The sequence below is a fragment of the Bactrocera dorsalis genome, chromosome 1 (assembly GCF_023373825.1).
Source record: "Bactrocera dorsalis isolate Fly_Bdor chromosome 1, ASM2337382v1, whole genome shotgun sequence".
NCBI classification, from domain to species: domain Eukaryota; kingdom Metazoa; phylum Arthropoda; class Insecta; order Diptera; family Tephritidae; genus Bactrocera; species Bactrocera dorsalis.
Window position 1 is genome coordinate 92262281 of NC_064303.1, and position 16238 is coordinate 92278518.

Genomic DNA, 16238 nt, shown 5'->3' on the forward strand with positions numbered 1-16238 from the left:
GATAAAAGTCCGAATTCGTTCCGGCTACTTAGACCCGACTGCTGTGGACCCATGTCGTGACTGAACTTGAGGAATATTTTCTATTGCTACAACAACAATATAACAAAATTTTCAAATACAAAAATTTCAAGCAATGCAATTTCTCGCTTGGCCTGCATTTATACATTATATGTATTATGTACATCTTGTCGCATTTGCCAAATTTTGGTATGTACAAATGCTTGTACGCAGGTCGTGAAGATTTAAGGCATTAGCACACAAAAAATTCATTCACGTACTTATGGATTATTGTATACAAAATAGCATGCTAATTAAGAAAAAAAGTAAACTGATGACTACATACAACCTTGGTGATCTACATAAAGAGCTATATACGAGTATTATATATAAATATATAGCACAAAGATCTGTATTTAGTTCCAGTCTAATGACGTTTTAACAAAAAAAAAACTGCAATTAGAGAATTCCACTAGGTGGGGCTTATAGCCGGTGTGCAGCCATATTTAAGTATATACAGTTATAATTCGAATATATAGATACGTCATAAAACAAAAATTTGCAATGGACAAGGAAAAAAAACATAACAAAAAAAATAAAATGCAACAACGTGAGAAAACTAGAGATTTCTAAAGTAATAGCCGACAAATTTTCCAGCATTTCTTAAATAACACGAGGCAAACGCGCGTGAAAAAGCGAAATTAAATATATATGTGAACCAAAATGTAAGTGGAAACATTTATATATCATATATATATACATATATTTGTATGACAACTTGTGCTCACATTTTGTTATTTGTTATTTGAAAACTGAAAACCACAAAGCAGCGCCAACTCGCTCCAAAGCTCAAGCAGCAATTTCAGTCAGTTTAAATTGAACTGTCTTCGAGTGTACACCTTTGCTTTGGTTATTCTATTGCAGCATTAAGAAAACTTGTTGATTTCTCAACTGTTTGTGAACAAAAAATTGTTTTTTCCAAAATCAAAATGAAACAAATCATTGCTTTAGTGCTCTTCGCGGCCTGCCTATTGCCCAGCGGTAAGCGGAGAGTGTATATATGTATAAAAAAATATGTTTATGTGTACATACATACATTTAATTTACATATATGCCGTTACACACGTTAATTAGTGACAATAACAGTGTAATAAAATGTAACCTTGACGTGCTTAGACAGGAGTTAAGTGTCTGAAAGTGTGTGTGATACTCTAAAAGAGACTTAGAAGTGAGGATTTATATAATTTTCAAATCTTTCATACAAGGTGTTTGATTCATATAAAAAAATATAAATAAATTACATTAATAGCAGCCCAAAAAAGTCAACAGTTGTGAGTTATGCGTATATTTACTTAAAAAAATCATTTAATTTGGTCTGCAACCCACAACATTGGGAACAGCGGTCGCTTGACTAAGCGCAAATGCATTTAAATACATACAAAAAATAACATAAATATATACGTATGCATGCACATCGGCAACAATGCTTGCATATAAATAGCGATTTTGTCATCATGTTTGTTTTTGTGGTTTTTTCATTTTCTGTATTTTTTTCTATTTTTTTATTTTGTTCAATTTTTTTTCATTTTATTTTTTCCCCCATTTTTTGTGTTTTTTATTTTTTTTTATTTTTCTGTATTTTTTTCTATTTTTTTATTTTTATTTTTTTTTCACTTTTTTAATTTTCTCATTTTTATTTTTTTTATTTTTTAATTTTTTTTTCTATTTTTTTAATTTTTTTCTAATTTCAAAGCAAATTGTTCAGCAGCCATTCAAAAACACCTCAGACTTACAGCTCTCCAATGCGAAATTTACATATTTACATGGGTGTGTGTGTGTATGAACATATGTATGTGCAAACTCATGTGATCGCATTTGGGCGTTATAGCCCGTCACGTACACTGACATACTAATTCAAATGCGTATTTGTAATGTAGATATGTAAGCTTATGCAAATAAACTCTGAATTAGACACTTGCCAGCTCCAGCTCAGGCTTCTTTAATTACAAAAAAAAACTGGTTTTTGTTAGACAATCGAAGCAAAGTAGTGTCGTCGTTCAATAAAACAGTTTTCTTTAACGTCAAAGTTTAGACGCAATAAATGAACTTATAAAATCAAAATGTATGTATGTATATGTAACTATTAATAATTTAATTTCAAACTGGTTTAAAACTTACACAGTAACTTTTATGTATGTTTGTTTGTATATCAGCAACTGCGAAAATTAAAATTCTTGAGAAAGCTTTATAGAATAAAATTTACATATTTAATTATATATGTACATATGTACACTTCCAATATACTACATACATATTTTTATATATCAGGGTGGATCAAAATAACATTTTATTATTTATAAGCAAGTTTGTGTTTTTTCTTTTGAATTTTATATCTCCTGGAAAAATAATAATTTTAAATTGCAAAACTTACAGCTTCGTAGCCAATCGCGCTACAAAATGGGCTTTTATAATTTTTCGATTCAGTTAAGCGTTTACGAGATAACCGTCGTCAGAAATCAACAAAAACAAAAAATAGTCAAAATAATAATAATACCTTTTTTTAAATTAGAGATGTCTAAGAACCGATTTTACAGAGTATCAAGCGAAAAAAACATTTATCTTTTTTGAACCACCCTAGTATATAAATACACATACATATATATATTTATTTTTATTTATTTTTTTTTTAATTTTTCCTTTATCAATAAATTAAGTACGAATTTTTCAGTTTTTCCACCAAAAAAGTTTATTTAATATTTTTGAACCACCCTAATATTCAAATACTTACATATATTTTTAGTTTTTGTTATTATACATATGTATATATTTTTAATTTTTCTAAAATTATTTTTAAAATTATTTGTTTCAATTATTTAAAAAATATTATTTTTTTTACATTTGTAGGTGATGCCATCAAATGCTATCAATGCAAATCGCTAACGGTAGCAAATTGCGCCAAGGACGTCATCGATGACAGCTTAAATATTCCATCCGTCGATTGCGATCAGGTGCCAAAACCTAACACTATGGATCAGTTGCTGCCGGTTACCAAATGCAACAAAGTTGTAACTAGCGGTAGGTTTAATTGATTTCAGAACATAACATGATAAATAATAATTATAATTGTATAAATTAATTAATTATATGCAACGTGTTTATATAATTTTTATTTATCATATTTTAAAACAATTCATAATTTTTTATTAAAACTTTTATTTAAAATTCTTTTTATTAAAATCGTATTTTTTATTACCAGCTGTTAATTACAACAACTAATTTAACCTTCATTCAGAACACTTTGTCAAAATAAAAAATTTATAGAATATAAACATAACCTACAAAGTCTTAAAATACGTTAGAACAACGCCAATTTCAGTAATCAAACTTTTGTCCATTCTAAACACTCGCCAGTTTCAATAATCAACCCACTTTCCATTATTAACACACATACAACTCAAATTAATGACTTGATTGACGTTCAATATCAGCAAGCCTTGCATTTGGCTTTGAATTTTCACTTTAAAATTATATACATACATACATATCTACACAAAATAGACTGCTCTTGAGAATTAATAATGATTCTTAACAAAAATTTTCATATTTCACGCACAAATTTATGAAAAATATGTTTGATTCATGAACTCATAAAATGAGATAAATTTCCATTAACAATTCGCTAAAACTATTGTTGTTTCAATTCTGACTATTGCAGCAGGTTAAACTCCTATTTGTCGAGACTTGCTCAGTATCCACTGCCCCTAAATAAAGAGGGTCCCAAGAGAATGAAGAAATAAGAGGAGATTAGTTCTATGCCTTTCCTCTCAATCCAAAAAAATATCCTCTCCCTCCTCTTATATTCAAAACGGTTAGTTTTCTATTAAATTCGGTGATTACGGCTACGTATTTTCTTTAAGAAAGAATTTAAATAACCGTTACAACAACAAAAATTATTTAAATGCAAAATATAATGGCTTTCAATCTTTATCCGCTACTCGTACAAGCCCTTTTATAAACTAAAGATTCCTTTTTTACAGTAACTTTTGAGTTAACATCTACTTCCAAGCTCCACTGACGCATATTATGAAACACATTTATTTAAAAATAAAAAAATTTTAAATTTTAACGTTTATAATATGAAATTTCTGCAATTGTATCGTTAACTACAACGAATGCCACATAGGTTTTGCATCTCTATTTTGTTTTGATTACAAATTCCACATTTTATTGCTGCTAGGGAAATGTGTTTTCATTCGCGAATAAAATGATTAAAATACATACCTACAGAATATTAGTCATACATTTTTAAATTATAGTGTATGTACCGTTATTAAATGCATGCAAATTAGAATAGTTCTCTGCGTTCTCTCTCTAGCAGCTCTCAACATCAAAACTATTAAAAAATACATAAACAAATATTATTATTTAAAATAAGTATATATAAAGTAGCATAAAATATATACTAAAAAACAAAAATTATAAATTAAAAATATATATTTTTTTATATTCCTCCTTTTTTACAGACAAGGCTGGCATTATAGTGTCACGTGACTGCCACTTTGAAGTAGTGGGTCAGAAGCCTGATCTTTGCACCGTCTCCCACAGCCGCGAAGTACAAAGCTGTCACATTTGCAAGGGTGATCTCTGCAATGCTTCCTCAGCTGGTTTCGTGGCGATCAGCTTGGCGGCGCTAATTAGCTTGATCGCTATGCAATTTTTAATGTAAATTATATTTTGTTAAATATTGTTAGAGACAATCAACTATAACCTCTTGGAAGTATATTTGCCAATTGTATTATGTTAATTATATCAAAATATAAAAAATACCCAATATGTACATACATACATAAAAATTGCCAGTCTCTAACTATGTAAATATTATAATTTATCAATAATTTGTAATATTAAACAATACAAAAATTATTTTTTTGCTCTGATATTATCTAGCAAAATATGTATATTGCACTTGCACTTTTACAAAACTAAGCATTTAGAGAGCTGATGGTATTGAAAAAATAATATTTTAATAATTTATACAAAATGTGTTTAAAGAGTTTAATAAAAGTAGTCTCAGTAAAAATATTTTCCAAAGGCTGTGTATTGTTTTAATTTTTTAAACGGTAAGTGACAGAATCAAAGACACAAAAAAAAATAATTTCATACAAGAACTTGATATTGATCTGTGGGTTTTACGGCTGCTATAAGCTATTATGGTTCGATCTGAACAATTTGTTTGGAGATTGTACCGTTGACTTGGAAATAATTAATGCCAAATTTCGTGAAGCAAAGTTGTTATTGCATTAAACTTTGAAAGTCAACCTAAGCTACTTGTCAAAACTAGTAAACAAACACAGTGTTGTTAATTTCATTTTGTCAATATAAATAAATTGACTTTGGTTTTATTGATTACAATAAATGTTTTTTGGAATGCCTAATGTTTTCATATACGAACTCGGCAAAGTGAGAATGTCGTTTTCTTAGTCTTTTGTGTTTATTACTTTTTTAAGTTAATCTAAGTGTATATCGTTTTGGACGGACATGTTTAAAATGTTAAGTATTTGTCTTAACAATACTTAATTGTACTAAGTTACATACAAGTATGCATATTCGATTAATAAATCACTTATAAAAGGCACATTTTAGTTATAAATGATATGAGGTGTAGTCACATTATTTTAAAGGCGTAATGTCCAAGCAATTGCACCGACTAATATTGTACTGAGCGTTATTGCAATTTTGTTCCCACTAAGTAGACTGGCAACATTACAACCATCTTTACTATTGCATGTGCAGTATTCCATAAATATATTGTAGCTTCCTGTGCGCATCAGACAATAACGCTCATCACCTTCAATGCCAGGTTCTCCCATGTAAGCACAGCTACGGAAATAGCGCCATTCGCCGTGCATTTTTTGACGAATTTTACGACACATTGTCGGTCGTACGCCAGGTAAATGTTGCAATTCAGGCTCCTGTGCACAATCAGTAATAACCAGTGAACTATTGTCGAATGGATTTCCACATTTTGGATCGTTGTCTGAGCGGCAGTCCCAGCACTTAATGGCAAAGCCTAAAACAATTTTTATGAATGGGTGCGTCATTTTGACTTCATATTTGTAATTTTCAATTATATTTACTTACCCAGTTGTACTAGACAACATAGAAATATGCCAACATAAATTGTTGATTGGAAATTACTCATTGTACTATATTCAATAATAAGAAACTTTTGTACGATTCTATAAATGCAGTTTAATTTCTAACAAACAAAATATGGAAAAAGCGTCCCCACCCAAATACACGATGGCTTGATGATTAAAATTTGACACCTTCGGTGGTGATGCCGGATGTATGTAAAATGAAAAAATGTTTTAACACTATTCTACATAAACTTTTTCACATTCGTTTACACGAAAAATGAATACATTAAAAGTGTTAGAAGAGATTTTTCTTTCGGTAAGGGTAGTTTCCAGCTCTCAAGAAAAGCCAACACACCATACAAAATAACACTAAAGAAAAGCTCAAGAAGTTTTCTGGTTTTAAATTTTATTGTGGCAACATCCAGCTCTCAAGATATTCACTACGTAGATTTACTACATTTTTATAAATTGTGGAAAGGCAACACTGGTTTTGAGAAGAAACATAACAATTTCTATAATAATATAAAGTTTAGGATCCAGCTCTCAAGAAATGTAAAAACGTGTCATAAAAAAAACGCTTAAGAAATGGTCAAGATAATTTCTTGCGGTAAATTTTCTTGCGCTAGTATGCAGCTCTAAAGAAATTTAGTACTAATTTTTAATACATTTTTTCAATAAAATGCGTATATGGCAATCCTGGTTTTGCGAAGAAACATTAAATCAACAATTGTTTCTTTGAGGAAAATCAAAGTAATGATTTCTGAATTTCTGAAGGAAATTGAGCGGGAAGAAAAAGTTTGTGGTTTTATTTCAATTTTTTATATTATTTTGTTTAACCCTTAGAAATGGAACTCTTAATACCTGCAACAAAGCGGCAAAAGAGAGTAAGAAATTTCACAACAGGTGAAAAACGAAAACTAATTAAAGAAGTGGAACAGTGGCCCCGAATATGGGACACAAAAAACGTTATGCATTCGAATAAAAATGCTTTGGAGCAGGCCTGGGCCCACATAAGCAAATCGCTTGGCAAACCTGGTAAGTGTATATAAATTAGAGTTTTATTTTATTAATCTCTTAACTTGGTTTTATTTTTTTTTATGTTTTTTTAGTTAGTGAGTGCAAAGTTGGTTGGATTAGCTTACGGGAGAGCTATCGCTATCACGCCAGAGTGGCCCGTAGGCATAAAAGGGGTAGCGCTCGTGAAGACCCGATTGATTGGGAGTTTGCAGAAGAAATGGCATTTTTGCCAAATGTATCAAGAAAGTAAGTCTATTAAATTTTACTTTTAAATTTCACGATTTATTGTTGTGTTTTCGCAGAACTTTCACAAGTCCAACATTTGAAGATTTGGATTCATCGTCCCCCATAAATAGAGCGAATGTAGAGGAGTTAATTATTCCGCAATTTAATTATGTAAGTGTATATAATGTGCATGTAAATTGAAATGTTTTATTTTTTGTTTATTTTGCAGAGTCCAACACCCACCACAAGTAATCGGTCATTCAGCGGAAGCCAAAATGACGAGACATTGAGTCGATTCAACAACGTTTTGAAGAAGCAAGAAGAATTGGTAGCAGGAAAGAACGACTCACCATATGCACAAGTCCTTGCTTGTTTTGACTGGTTGTTGAATAAGCTTCCACAGTCAGTTGCTGATGATATGTGTATGGAATTTAACAGTATGCTGTTACAGAAAGTGAAAGAACTTAAATCAAAAAAATAGAATAAGGTACAGAAATAAGAATCTAACAAATATCTTTTTATACACTTATCTTATGATTAGTTATGAAATAAATAAACACGAAATTTGGAAACATCAAACTTGTTTTTATAAAAAACATATATACATAAAATAAATAGTAATTATTGTTTTTACAAATAAACATAAATATTGGAAATGTAGCAGGCATCATGCTGAAACAATCGATTGTGGCTGATGCGGATGACAAAATAATACCTTTCAGAGGTAAAGGCATTTTGCACTCAAAATTCCAAACGCATTTTCAATACATCGTCTTGCTCTACTTAAACGATAATTGAAAATTTGTTTCTCTTTGGAAAGTATTTTGCTGTTGTAAGGCTTTAGTATATGTTTACACAGTGGAAATGGATCCTCTCCCACAATTAATTATGGTACTTTTTGCCATCGATCTGTCATTAAGTACGAGTATGCTGATCCCGAATCTCGAATTCTTCATAATATTGCAGTCTCCTTCACTTCCGTAAGCACCAATATGCAAGTATGTGAATTTATAATTGGAATCACATGTGGCCATCAACACAATAGAATGGAATCCCTATAATAAAAGCACATTAATAAAAATTATTAGCTAGGTATACCCGAGCGTACGAGGGTATTACAATCTATATGTATACAAATTCAATTACTTTAGAAATATAAAATATGCTTCCAGATTTTGGCCGATATGTCCGACGTAGTTCGGAAAATTCCATTGTGTTTGAAAGCAATGATATGTATCCAACAATGTGTTCACTCTGGAATTTCATTTTGCAATTCCCTTACACACATCGGACACGATTCTTAAAAAGTGCCGCTTGCTAATACGGTATCAGGAGGCAATATGGCGTTGTAAATCTCCAGAAGCCAAGTACCTAAAAAAAAAGAATGCTGTCAAATCCTATTTGCGCTAAAATAGTATCTTATATATTTTCATAACATACTTTAGTACAACGGCTAACTTGACTTTAGTAGCGATGAAATCGTCCTCCATTCGAGATACTAAAAAGGACCACCTGAAAAATATAAAAAAGAATTAATCATTAATAATTAAATAAATTTAAGTGTACAGAATGGGAAACTTACCAATTACTCTTGCTTAAAGAAATTTTTTTTTTTTTGATTAATTTTTTAACACTTTTCTTCTTCTACTGTTTAGCATTCACAGTGCGATATGAAATTTCAAAATTTCTTGCTGACTACTATTTCACACGAAAGAAAAAACACCGATAATTTCTCGTGCATTTAATTGAGAGCTGAAAACTAACCAAACAAAGGAATCTGAATAATATTTTTTTTAGTTGTATAATCGCGAATAAATTTTTTTTTCACATATGTAAATGAAAAGTGTATGCATAAAGTCTTTCTGGCAACGCTTGGTCAAAATATATTTTGATATCTGAGTATCCCTGTACATCGTATATGTCAAATTTGTTAGCAAAATTATTTGTTTTTATATAGCTTGTTTATATTTTACGTAGAATTATTAAAGCAAATTTTGTTTCAAGTTCTTCAAATCTTATTTAAAATGCGCAACTTTGTGAATTATGTAGTGATTGTGTTATCACTGTGTACCGTCGGTAAGTTATTTTCTTGCTGATATGCACATTACAATCATACTTTAAAGCATGGCTTGGGTGTGGCTTAAATGACTTGTTAATAATTGTATATGAATGTGTAAACATTATAAAATAATTTAAGGTTCACTTGCTATACGCTGTTACCAATGCTCCTCCGATCAGGATCGAAAAGGTTACGACAGTTGTGGTGCTTATAAGCCATTTAACCGGACGGAACATATTCCCATCGAATGTAACAGTGATGAATCACATATGCCCGGATCGTTTTGCATGAAGGTGGTACAACAAGGTCCTAGGGGTTTCATCTGTAAGTTTTGTTTTTTAATTTTTTTTTTGTAATAAGCTATGTACTTAACATAATTATTTTCATCTAGGGGATGGTCGTTGGCGTCAAGTAATTAGGCGCTGCGCCTCAGTATCCGAAACAGGTGTGACTGGTGTCTGCAACTGGGGTGTTTATGAAAACGGCGTCTATTGGGAAGAATGTTATTGCTCTAATGACAGCTGCAATGCCGCCTCAAGCATTAGTTTATCAAAAAAGAGTCTCGCTCTAGCAATTATTGCAATATTAGCGCTGTCATGCAAAAAGTTTGTGAATTAGGCAACGAATCAAACGAAAACTGTCTCGAAAAAACATTCCGTCCATTTCATTGGTATATTGGTTTTCTTTTTATAATAATGACCACTATTATGTAATCGTCCGTAAACTTAAGTGCCTTAATGTAAGCATTTCGCTTTAAGTTCAAATTGTAAAAAAATATATTTCACGTACAAAAATTTTTTACACATACACTACAATGTATACATAATAAAACAGACAACAATAGAACTTCACATTTCTTCTGCATCTGGATCTTTAGAATCTTTCATAATTTTCAATGCACCGTCTTGCCAACCGGCACTTGGTGAATTCGCAACGGCACAGTATATAGCGAGCGCACCGTTTGGCATTTCTTTAACAGCCATATACGATTTGTTATCCTGAAGCCACAATTTAACTTCAGTTTTTGAACCTTGATACTATTGAGTAATTAGATGATACGTTGAATTTAAAAATAATTTAAATGAATGTATCGCATTTTATATTTGTATTTACCCATTTATCATATAGCTGTAGCGGCTGATGCACACTAGTCCAATTAATCACTTTCAACAAGTATTTCATAAAAACGTTTGTATTCTTTTTAACCATAACATTGTCTACGCTATTCAGACGTTCACAATTTTTTAATAGTTGCTTACAACACTCGCGATCTGCATTTGAAATAAAAACATGACTTTTTGAAACCTATTTGAACTACACTACCTTTGGGCCGCTTCAATGTTCCTTCGAGTGAACGCGCTACACGCATGTAGCAGCGAAATTCTTCATCCAGTATTTCCTGTTCCTATATAAGCACAATATTTAACCAACGAAATAATATTATATTTATGGAGGGCGCTGCAATTTACCATTATTCTAGTTATATTATTGTGCTACTATTAGCACATGTGTATTGTCATTTACTTCTACGAAATCACGCCAGACACGAATACAATTTTTTTAAATCAAACAAAATAAGAATTTTGATTCAATATTCATTGGTAATGATACTCATTTTTAACATGGAAGTTGTAATGTTAAAAAAGCAAATGTTTGGCATAATCAGAGGGCAAACAACCTGAAAACGTGAAATATCTTAACAGAAATTGTTGTGTGTTCTAAGCTTGTGCAGGTGTTTAGTAGATATAAATAGAATGTGCCCATGACTGTCGCGTCTTAAGGCCCACACACAAAGCGATAGAAAATATAATGTCCTAATCCGCTTCCACGACAGTTGGGTCTACGTCACTGAAACGGATCCGGATGTTTCTCCGGCCAAGCACTGTTAACTCGACAGGATTCTGCCGCTACAATAACAACAACAATATAATGTCCTAATGACGCCAATAAAGTTCTCTATCAAATAAGGCATAAATAATGATTATTAAGCAAAATTACTACTTACCTTACAGCAAGTACCAATTGGCGCTCTACCTTTGCAGGTTATGTGCTAGCTGCTGACAAATTGCCGCTTTGGTTCCTTTGTGGAATGATTGCATATTTTTATTTCTTTTTTATACACACAACCGAAGTAAACACTTTCAATTACACTATTCATGTTTCTTTTACTATAAATTCACTAAGTTACACATTTATTTAAGAAAATTACACACAAACTTGAAATTTGCACACTTTTGCGACAGTGAAGAAACCTTTTTGAATTATTGAACTGATTTCCCTTTGCAATTAAATATTCACCACAGCACGGTGAAAAGCTCTAGATTTGGACGGAAGTTGGTTGCGTGTTGACAGTTTTACCGACAGACAGTTTTTTACCCAGCAAATCGTGGATATCGGAACTGTAATGCATAGAAAGGATTGACACAGAAACTAACATATACCATACACACCTTGCAATTCATAAGGAGTTTGGGGTTATATGGGTTTCCTCGCTTAAAAAACAATTTTTTTTTCATATAAAAAATTAAATATTTTATTATAATTTTTTTGTTACAAATATACACTATTAACAAAATAGTTCTGAAATTTTTCCAAAAAACATTTTAAACTCGGCCATTGCGACGCCATTTCCGGTGAACCCTCTGAAAAAAGATGCGCCCGCGTTGGCAGGATAACTCCTTACAGGATCATCTAAAGTGAAAAAATACGTGTTTTAGTTAAAACCTTAATTTTGAACTTGGACGAAGGAAAAAAACAGAAAATTGGATTTTTGGCAGACATTTTTAGAAAAAAAATTAAGATTTCTTAAAACAAAAAATTTTCAAATAGTTGTAATCGGAAAAAGATCCTTCGTCCAAAACTTTCAGAATTTTATCTCGAGGACCTGTGTAAAATTTCATGAAGATCGGTTGAGTAGTTCTCGAGAAATCTTGACAACCGACTTTAAAAACACAGTTTCGAGAAAAACGCGTTTAAAGACGGCACACTAAGCCTAGCTAGCCTCGAGCGGACAAGTTATCCACTATGTATCTCCGAAACTATTACTCGAATCATCTTGAAAGACAATATTCTAGAGGTGCTGTAAAATTTAATATGCAATACAATAAAAAATTAAATTTTTTGAAACTCCTAAACCCATGTACCCACTTAAGAAAGGGAAGAGCAATCGCATGCACACCAGAGTTTGGGTTACAATTATCAATTAGGCCTTAAGAAACTCTTAGAAATTTTCATCGAAATCTTTGGTGGCAGTGTTGAGTATTTAGCCGAAGACTTAACCGCTAAATGGTTTGCTGGGTAGTGTATGTCAAAATTTCACGGATGCCATTATGTATTCACCACAGCTTGCTGAAAAGCTCTTTGTGCGGAAATATCATATGATATGACAAGCACTTGTAAGTGCAATTCGAAATTTCACGGAAGTAAGTTTGCGTTATAGTGAGTGCTGCTAGCTACTTATTCTAATATGGTTTTTGTAGAGTTTTTTTTTTGAAATTTAAAACAAATAACTGTGCTAGAGTGTTTAGTATTCTGCTTTGCGTTTAACAAAATGTTAAAAGTGTTTTATTTCTGATTAATATATTCTTACTTTGTACTTATAAATTACTTCCAAACTTCCATCTTTTGTAGAGGCAGCCATTTGCTGCAAAACAGCTGGTTCGTGCTTTCTCTACTTTGTTCATCACAGTGCGGGAAAAAGCAGTTCGTGTGGCTTATAACTATTTGAAGTTCTTTTGTTTGATTAATTTAAGCAGGTGATAGAAGTGTTTGATAAATTGAAAGGAATTAATCAGTTAATTATATTTGTATAATAGAGTACATAAATAGTTAGAATATCTATATTAGTTTTCAATGTGTAAAATATGTAAAATTGTGAGATTATAGTTAGAATGTGTGTATAAGTTTTTGTAATGTGTAAAATATGAAAAATTTCGTGATCGACTCCATTTTGTTCAGTTGTGTGCCACTTGACTAACCTAATTCTAGAAGTATCAAGCGAAAGGAATGTAAATCAGATGCAAATCCGTGCATCTGTATGTGAGTATGTAAAATATGTAATGTAAACACAACTAATTATTGTCTTATCACCACGACAGTCGGAAACGGATGCGGATTTACACCGTATCAAAGCATTCGCTCTACTATTTCGAGCATATTCTCTTGCTCATCAATAACCATCAACGAATTAACTTATTGCTGCAACAACAAAACCGTCTAAGGTAGGACCAAGAAATTATTTAAAGAATTCTTTATACCATTTATATTATTATTTGCTTTATTTATTAATTTTTTTTTCAAAACTGTTAACAATTTATTCATCATTTCATTCGAGTTTATTGGTCAGTTGGTATTGTACATCAAATGCTTACATTTACAAACAATTTAATTTAACACACATGTCATGTTTTATGCAGACACAGGCATATCTTACTTAATTAACTATACTCAAACTTCTTTATGCAAAGTTAAATTTAAAATTCTTGCGTTTTAAGGAAGAAAAATAGTAAAAGTGCAGTATTGAGACAAGTTTAGTATTGATAAAAATCGTAAAATCAAAGAAAATATTAAATATCGTACAATTTGCAAACTAGCTTATTCTATACTGTTACGCATTCTAAAGAATTTGCATATTTCTACCTTTTATTTATTGCATTACGTTTCTTTTTCAACGAAGTGAAAAAAATTGCCCAACATGCTTACACTTTTCATTCATAATTAACTATTTTAAGCAAACGCCATCTTTTATATACATATACATATAAACATAATATAATCAAAAGCATTTATTGAATATCAGTTACTTGCATTAATTTCATAAAAATTTATCATAGAGCTGGTTTAGTTTGGCTTCAAAATACTTAAACTTATAAATTAGTAGGGAAGGAAAAGAAAAATTTAAAAAAGTTACATATTTAATATATGTACTTGTAACAATAAACTGACAGTTTATCTTAGCTTCTGCATTATTTTTTATGAACACATAACATTCTAAGAATAAATATAATGAATAATTTTAAACTGTTGGTAATTAATAAGCGAGAGTCACGATAAATCACTTATCGATAATTTCGTCTGGGGACCAGGCTTGCGAGTTTTTCAATTGAAAATAAGATTTTAAACTTTTAATTCCATTTTTGGAAATTCAAATCTAATTTTCGATTCACAAATTTTTTAATTTAAAATTCAAAATTAAAATTTCAATTACGATTGAAAATTAAATTTTTAATCCCAAAATTGGAATTAAAAATGTAAATATAAATTTTTAATCCCAAAATTGGAATTAAAAATCTAATTTTCCATCAAAAATTTTTGAATTTAATATTAAATTTTTAATTTTCAATTTGTGATTTTAGGATTAAATTTCATGTTTAAGATTAAAAAGTGATATCTTGATTTAAAAAGTGATTTTTGTTTTTAAATTTAATAATAAAAATTGAAAATTAATTTTTAATCTCAAACATATTGGATTCAAAAATTAAGAAAATATTTTTAAAATAAAAAAATGAAATAAGAAACACAAAAAAAAATTTTAAATTAAAAACTGGAATTAGGAGTAAGGAAGGATTTACAAATTTTCAAAATTGGAATTAAGTGATTTTGGTTTTAAATTTAATAATAAAAATTGAAAATTTAATTTTTAATCTCAAACATATTGGATTCAAAAATTAAGAAAATATTTTTGGAATTAAAAAACTCATTTTCGTTCCAAAATTTTTGAATTTAAAATTCCATATTCCAAAATCAGAACTAAAAATCCCGACACATTGGATTAAAGACTTAATTTTCAATTTTTAAATTAATTTTTCATTCTGACTTTGTGATTTTAAGATAAAATTCTTGATATAAAAAATATAAAATTTTATTTTTAAATTTAATAATAAAAATTGAAATTAAAAATTCAACATTAAACATTACGTTTTAAGACCAAACATCTTAGAATTTAAAACTGAGAAAATATTTTTGTAAAAAATTGGAGCAACAGTTAAAAAAAATATTTTTAAATTAAAAACTGAAATTAAAAAGGATAAAAAAATAATAAAGGAAAGACTTACAAGTTTCTGATTGAAAGACTAATATTAAAAACAGTTTAATATATATAAAACAAAATACTAAAACTAAACGAAAAAATGTATATTATATTAAATTTTTTTTTAGACTTTTTCACTATAAGTGATATTTGGAAAATAAAAACTTTTTTTTTTCGTTTTCATTCCAATATAAAAATTTTTAATCAGATTTTTGAGATCTTTCTTCTAATCCAATCCAGTTCAATAAAAGTCTGTTATTTGGGATTAAAAAATAAAAGTAAATTTTCAATCCGATTTTTGGGGTAAATTTTTCGAATCGGTACTTAATTTTTCCCAATCCAATCCAATGTAAATCTGGTATTTGCGATTAAAGAATAAAATAAATTTTTAATCCTGTTTAATTTTTCGAATCGACGCTTGGTTTTTGGCAATCCAATGTATTCCGATCCAATTAAAATCCGGTATTTGGGATTAATTACTTTTTTTTTTGCAAATTGGATTTTGGGAACCAATTTGAAAATTATTTCTAATTAGGATTTTCAGTATGAAAAAAAAATCAATATTAATCCAAAAATTAATTGAATTATTTTTTTTTTATTATTATTTGCAACCCTGGTCAGATCTAAGGTAAATTTGTGTTAGTACTGCTGTAAGAAGGTTTTGTTCAAACGCTTTCAATTGACTGTAAAGAGTCTGTTTTTTCCTTTTGTCTCCAAATTTAGCAAGAAATCAGAGAAAAGGCTTAGTGTTCATTATATACATACATAAATA

At 29.8% G+C, this 16238-nt stretch overlaps 5 protein-coding genes and 1 long non-coding RNA gene across 7 annotated transcripts; 3 read left to right on the top strand and 3 right to left on the bottom strand.

The window, feature by feature from the left end:
- Nucleotides 1-827: 827 nt before the first annotated feature.
- LOC105223518 (uncharacterized) lies at nucleotides 828-5079 on the top strand. The gene is made up of 3 exons (XM_049446836.1): nucleotides 828-1038; nucleotides 2902-3072; nucleotides 4521-5079. Exons 1-3 carry the CDS (start codon nucleotides 987-989, stop codon nucleotides 4721-4723), a joined length of 426 nt encoding a protein of 141 aa, XP_049302793.1. The 5' UTR covers nucleotides 828-986; the 3' UTR covers nucleotides 4724-5079.
- Nucleotides 5080-5353: 274 nt separating this feature from the next.
- On the bottom strand, nucleotides 5354-6322 carry LOC105223517 (uncharacterized). The gene is made up of 2 exons (XM_011201258.4): nucleotides 6139-6322; nucleotides 5354-6067 (listed from the first exon to the last, which is right to left on the bottom strand). Exons 1-2 carry the CDS (start codon nucleotides 6197-6199, stop codon nucleotides 5673-5675), a joined length of 456 nt encoding a protein of 151 aa, XP_011199560.2. The 5' UTR covers nucleotides 6200-6322; the 3' UTR covers nucleotides 5354-5672.
- A 409-nt stretch (nucleotides 6323-6731) lies between these two features.
- Nucleotides 6732-7952, top strand: LOC105223516 (uncharacterized). 2 transcript variants are annotated; one of them, XM_019989329.3, is made up of 5 exons: nucleotides 6732-6887; nucleotides 6981-7172; nucleotides 7247-7400; nucleotides 7457-7550; nucleotides 7609-7952. In XM_019989329.3, exons 2-5 carry the CDS (start codon nucleotides 6983-6985, stop codon nucleotides 7858-7860), a joined length of 690 nt encoding a protein of 229 aa, XP_019844888.2. In that variant the 5' UTR covers nucleotides 6732-6887; nucleotides 6981-6982; the 3' UTR covers nucleotides 7861-7952. The 2 variants fall into 2 exon arrangements, with proteins under 2 accessions (XP_019844888.2, XP_049302791.1); XM_049446834.1 differs by lacking the exon at nucleotides 6732-6887 and having other exon boundaries at nucleotides 6894-7172.
- A 621-nt stretch (nucleotides 7953-8573) lies between these two features.
- On the bottom strand, nucleotides 8574-9142 carry LOC105223515 (uncharacterized). Its single transcript, XR_852474.4, has 3 exons — nucleotides 8962-9142; nucleotides 8820-8891; nucleotides 8574-8750 (listed from the first exon to the last, which is right to left on the bottom strand). It is a non-coding gene; the product is annotated as an uncharacterized LOC105223515 (long non-coding RNA).
- Nucleotides 9143-9284: 142 nt separating this feature from the next.
- Nucleotides 9285-10284, top strand: LOC105223513 (uncharacterized). The gene is made up of 3 exons (XM_011201255.4): nucleotides 9285-9455; nucleotides 9577-9762; nucleotides 9830-10284. The coding sequence occupies exons 1-3, from the start codon at nucleotides 9404-9406 to the stop codon at nucleotides 10054-10056; spliced, it is 465 nt and encodes a 154-aa protein (XP_011199557.1). The 5' UTR covers nucleotides 9285-9403; the 3' UTR covers nucleotides 10057-10284.
- A 1-nt stretch (nucleotide 10285) lies between these two features.
- Nucleotides 10286-11356, bottom strand: LOC105223514 (uncharacterized). Its single transcript, XM_011201256.3, has 4 exons — nucleotides 10908-11356; nucleotides 10762-10843; nucleotides 10552-10709; nucleotides 10286-10475 (listed from the first exon to the last, which is right to left on the bottom strand). The coding sequence occupies exons 1-4, from the start codon at nucleotides 10908-10910 to the stop codon at nucleotides 10287-10289; spliced, it is 432 nt and encodes a 143-aa protein (XP_011199558.1). The 5' UTR covers nucleotides 10911-11356; the 3' UTR covers nucleotide 10286.
- Between the last annotated feature and the right edge of the window lie 4882 nt (nucleotides 11357-16238).

What these genes read in the sequence shown, in the direction of transcription:
- LOC105223518 (XM_049446836.1), top strand. Translation starts at nt 987, where the DNA reads ATGAAACAAATCATTGCTTTAGTGCTCTTCGCGGCCTGCCTATTGCCC. An exon ending in GGCCTGCCTATTGCCCAGCG is followed by an intron (nt 1,039 to 2,901) that starts GTAAGCGGAGAG and finishes TTACATTTGTAG; the next exon opens with GTGATGCCATCAAATGCTAT. An exon ending in CAACAAAGTTGTAACTAGCG is followed by an intron (nt 3,073 to 4,520) that starts GTAGGTTTAATT and finishes CCTTTTTTACAG; the next exon opens with ACAAGGCTGGCATTATAGTG.
- LOC105223517 (XM_011201258.4), bottom strand. Translation starts at nt 6,199, where the DNA reads ATGAGTAATTTCCAATCAACAATTTATGTTGGCATATTTCTATGTTGT. An exon ending in ATGTTGTCTAGTACAACTGG is followed by an intron (nt 6,068 to 6,138) that starts GTAAGTAAATAT and finishes AAATTGTTTTAG; the next exon opens with GCTTTGCCATTAAGTGCTGG.
- LOC105223516 (XM_019989329.3), top strand. Translation starts at nt 6,983, where the DNA reads ATGGAACTCTTAATACCTGCAACAAAGCGGCAAAAGAGAGTAAGAAAT. An exon ending in CAAATCGCTTGGCAAACCTG is followed by an intron (nt 7,173 to 7,246) that starts GTAAGTGTATAT and finishes ATGTTTTTTTAG; the next exon opens with TTAGTGAGTGCAAAGTTGGT. An exon ending in TTATTCCGCAATTTAATTAT is followed by an intron (nt 7,551 to 7,608) that starts GTAAGTGTATAT and finishes TTTATTTTGCAG; the next exon opens with AGTCCAACACCCACCACAAG.
- LOC105223513 (XM_011201255.4), top strand. Translation starts at nt 9,404, where the DNA reads ATGCGCAACTTTGTGAATTATGTAGTGATTGTGTTATCACTGTGTACC. An exon ending in GTTATCACTGTGTACCGTCG is followed by an intron (nt 9,456 to 9,576) that starts GTAAGTTATTTT and finishes AAATAATTTAAG; the next exon opens with GTTCACTTGCTATACGCTGT. An exon ending in AGGTCCTAGGGGTTTCATCT is followed by an intron (nt 9,763 to 9,829) that starts GTAAGTTTTGTT and finishes ATTTTCATCTAG; the next exon opens with GGGATGGTCGTTGGCGTCAA.
- LOC105223514 (XM_011201256.3), bottom strand. An exon ending in AACATTGAAGCGGCCCAAAG is followed by an intron (nt 10,710 to 10,761) that starts GTAGTGTAGTTC and finishes TTTCAAATGCAG; the next exon opens with ATCGCGAGTGTTGTAAGCAA. An exon ending in TACAGCTATATGATAAATGG is followed by an intron (nt 10,476 to 10,551) that starts GTAAATACAAAT and finishes ATTACTCAATAG; the next exon opens with TATCAAGGTTCAAAAACTGA.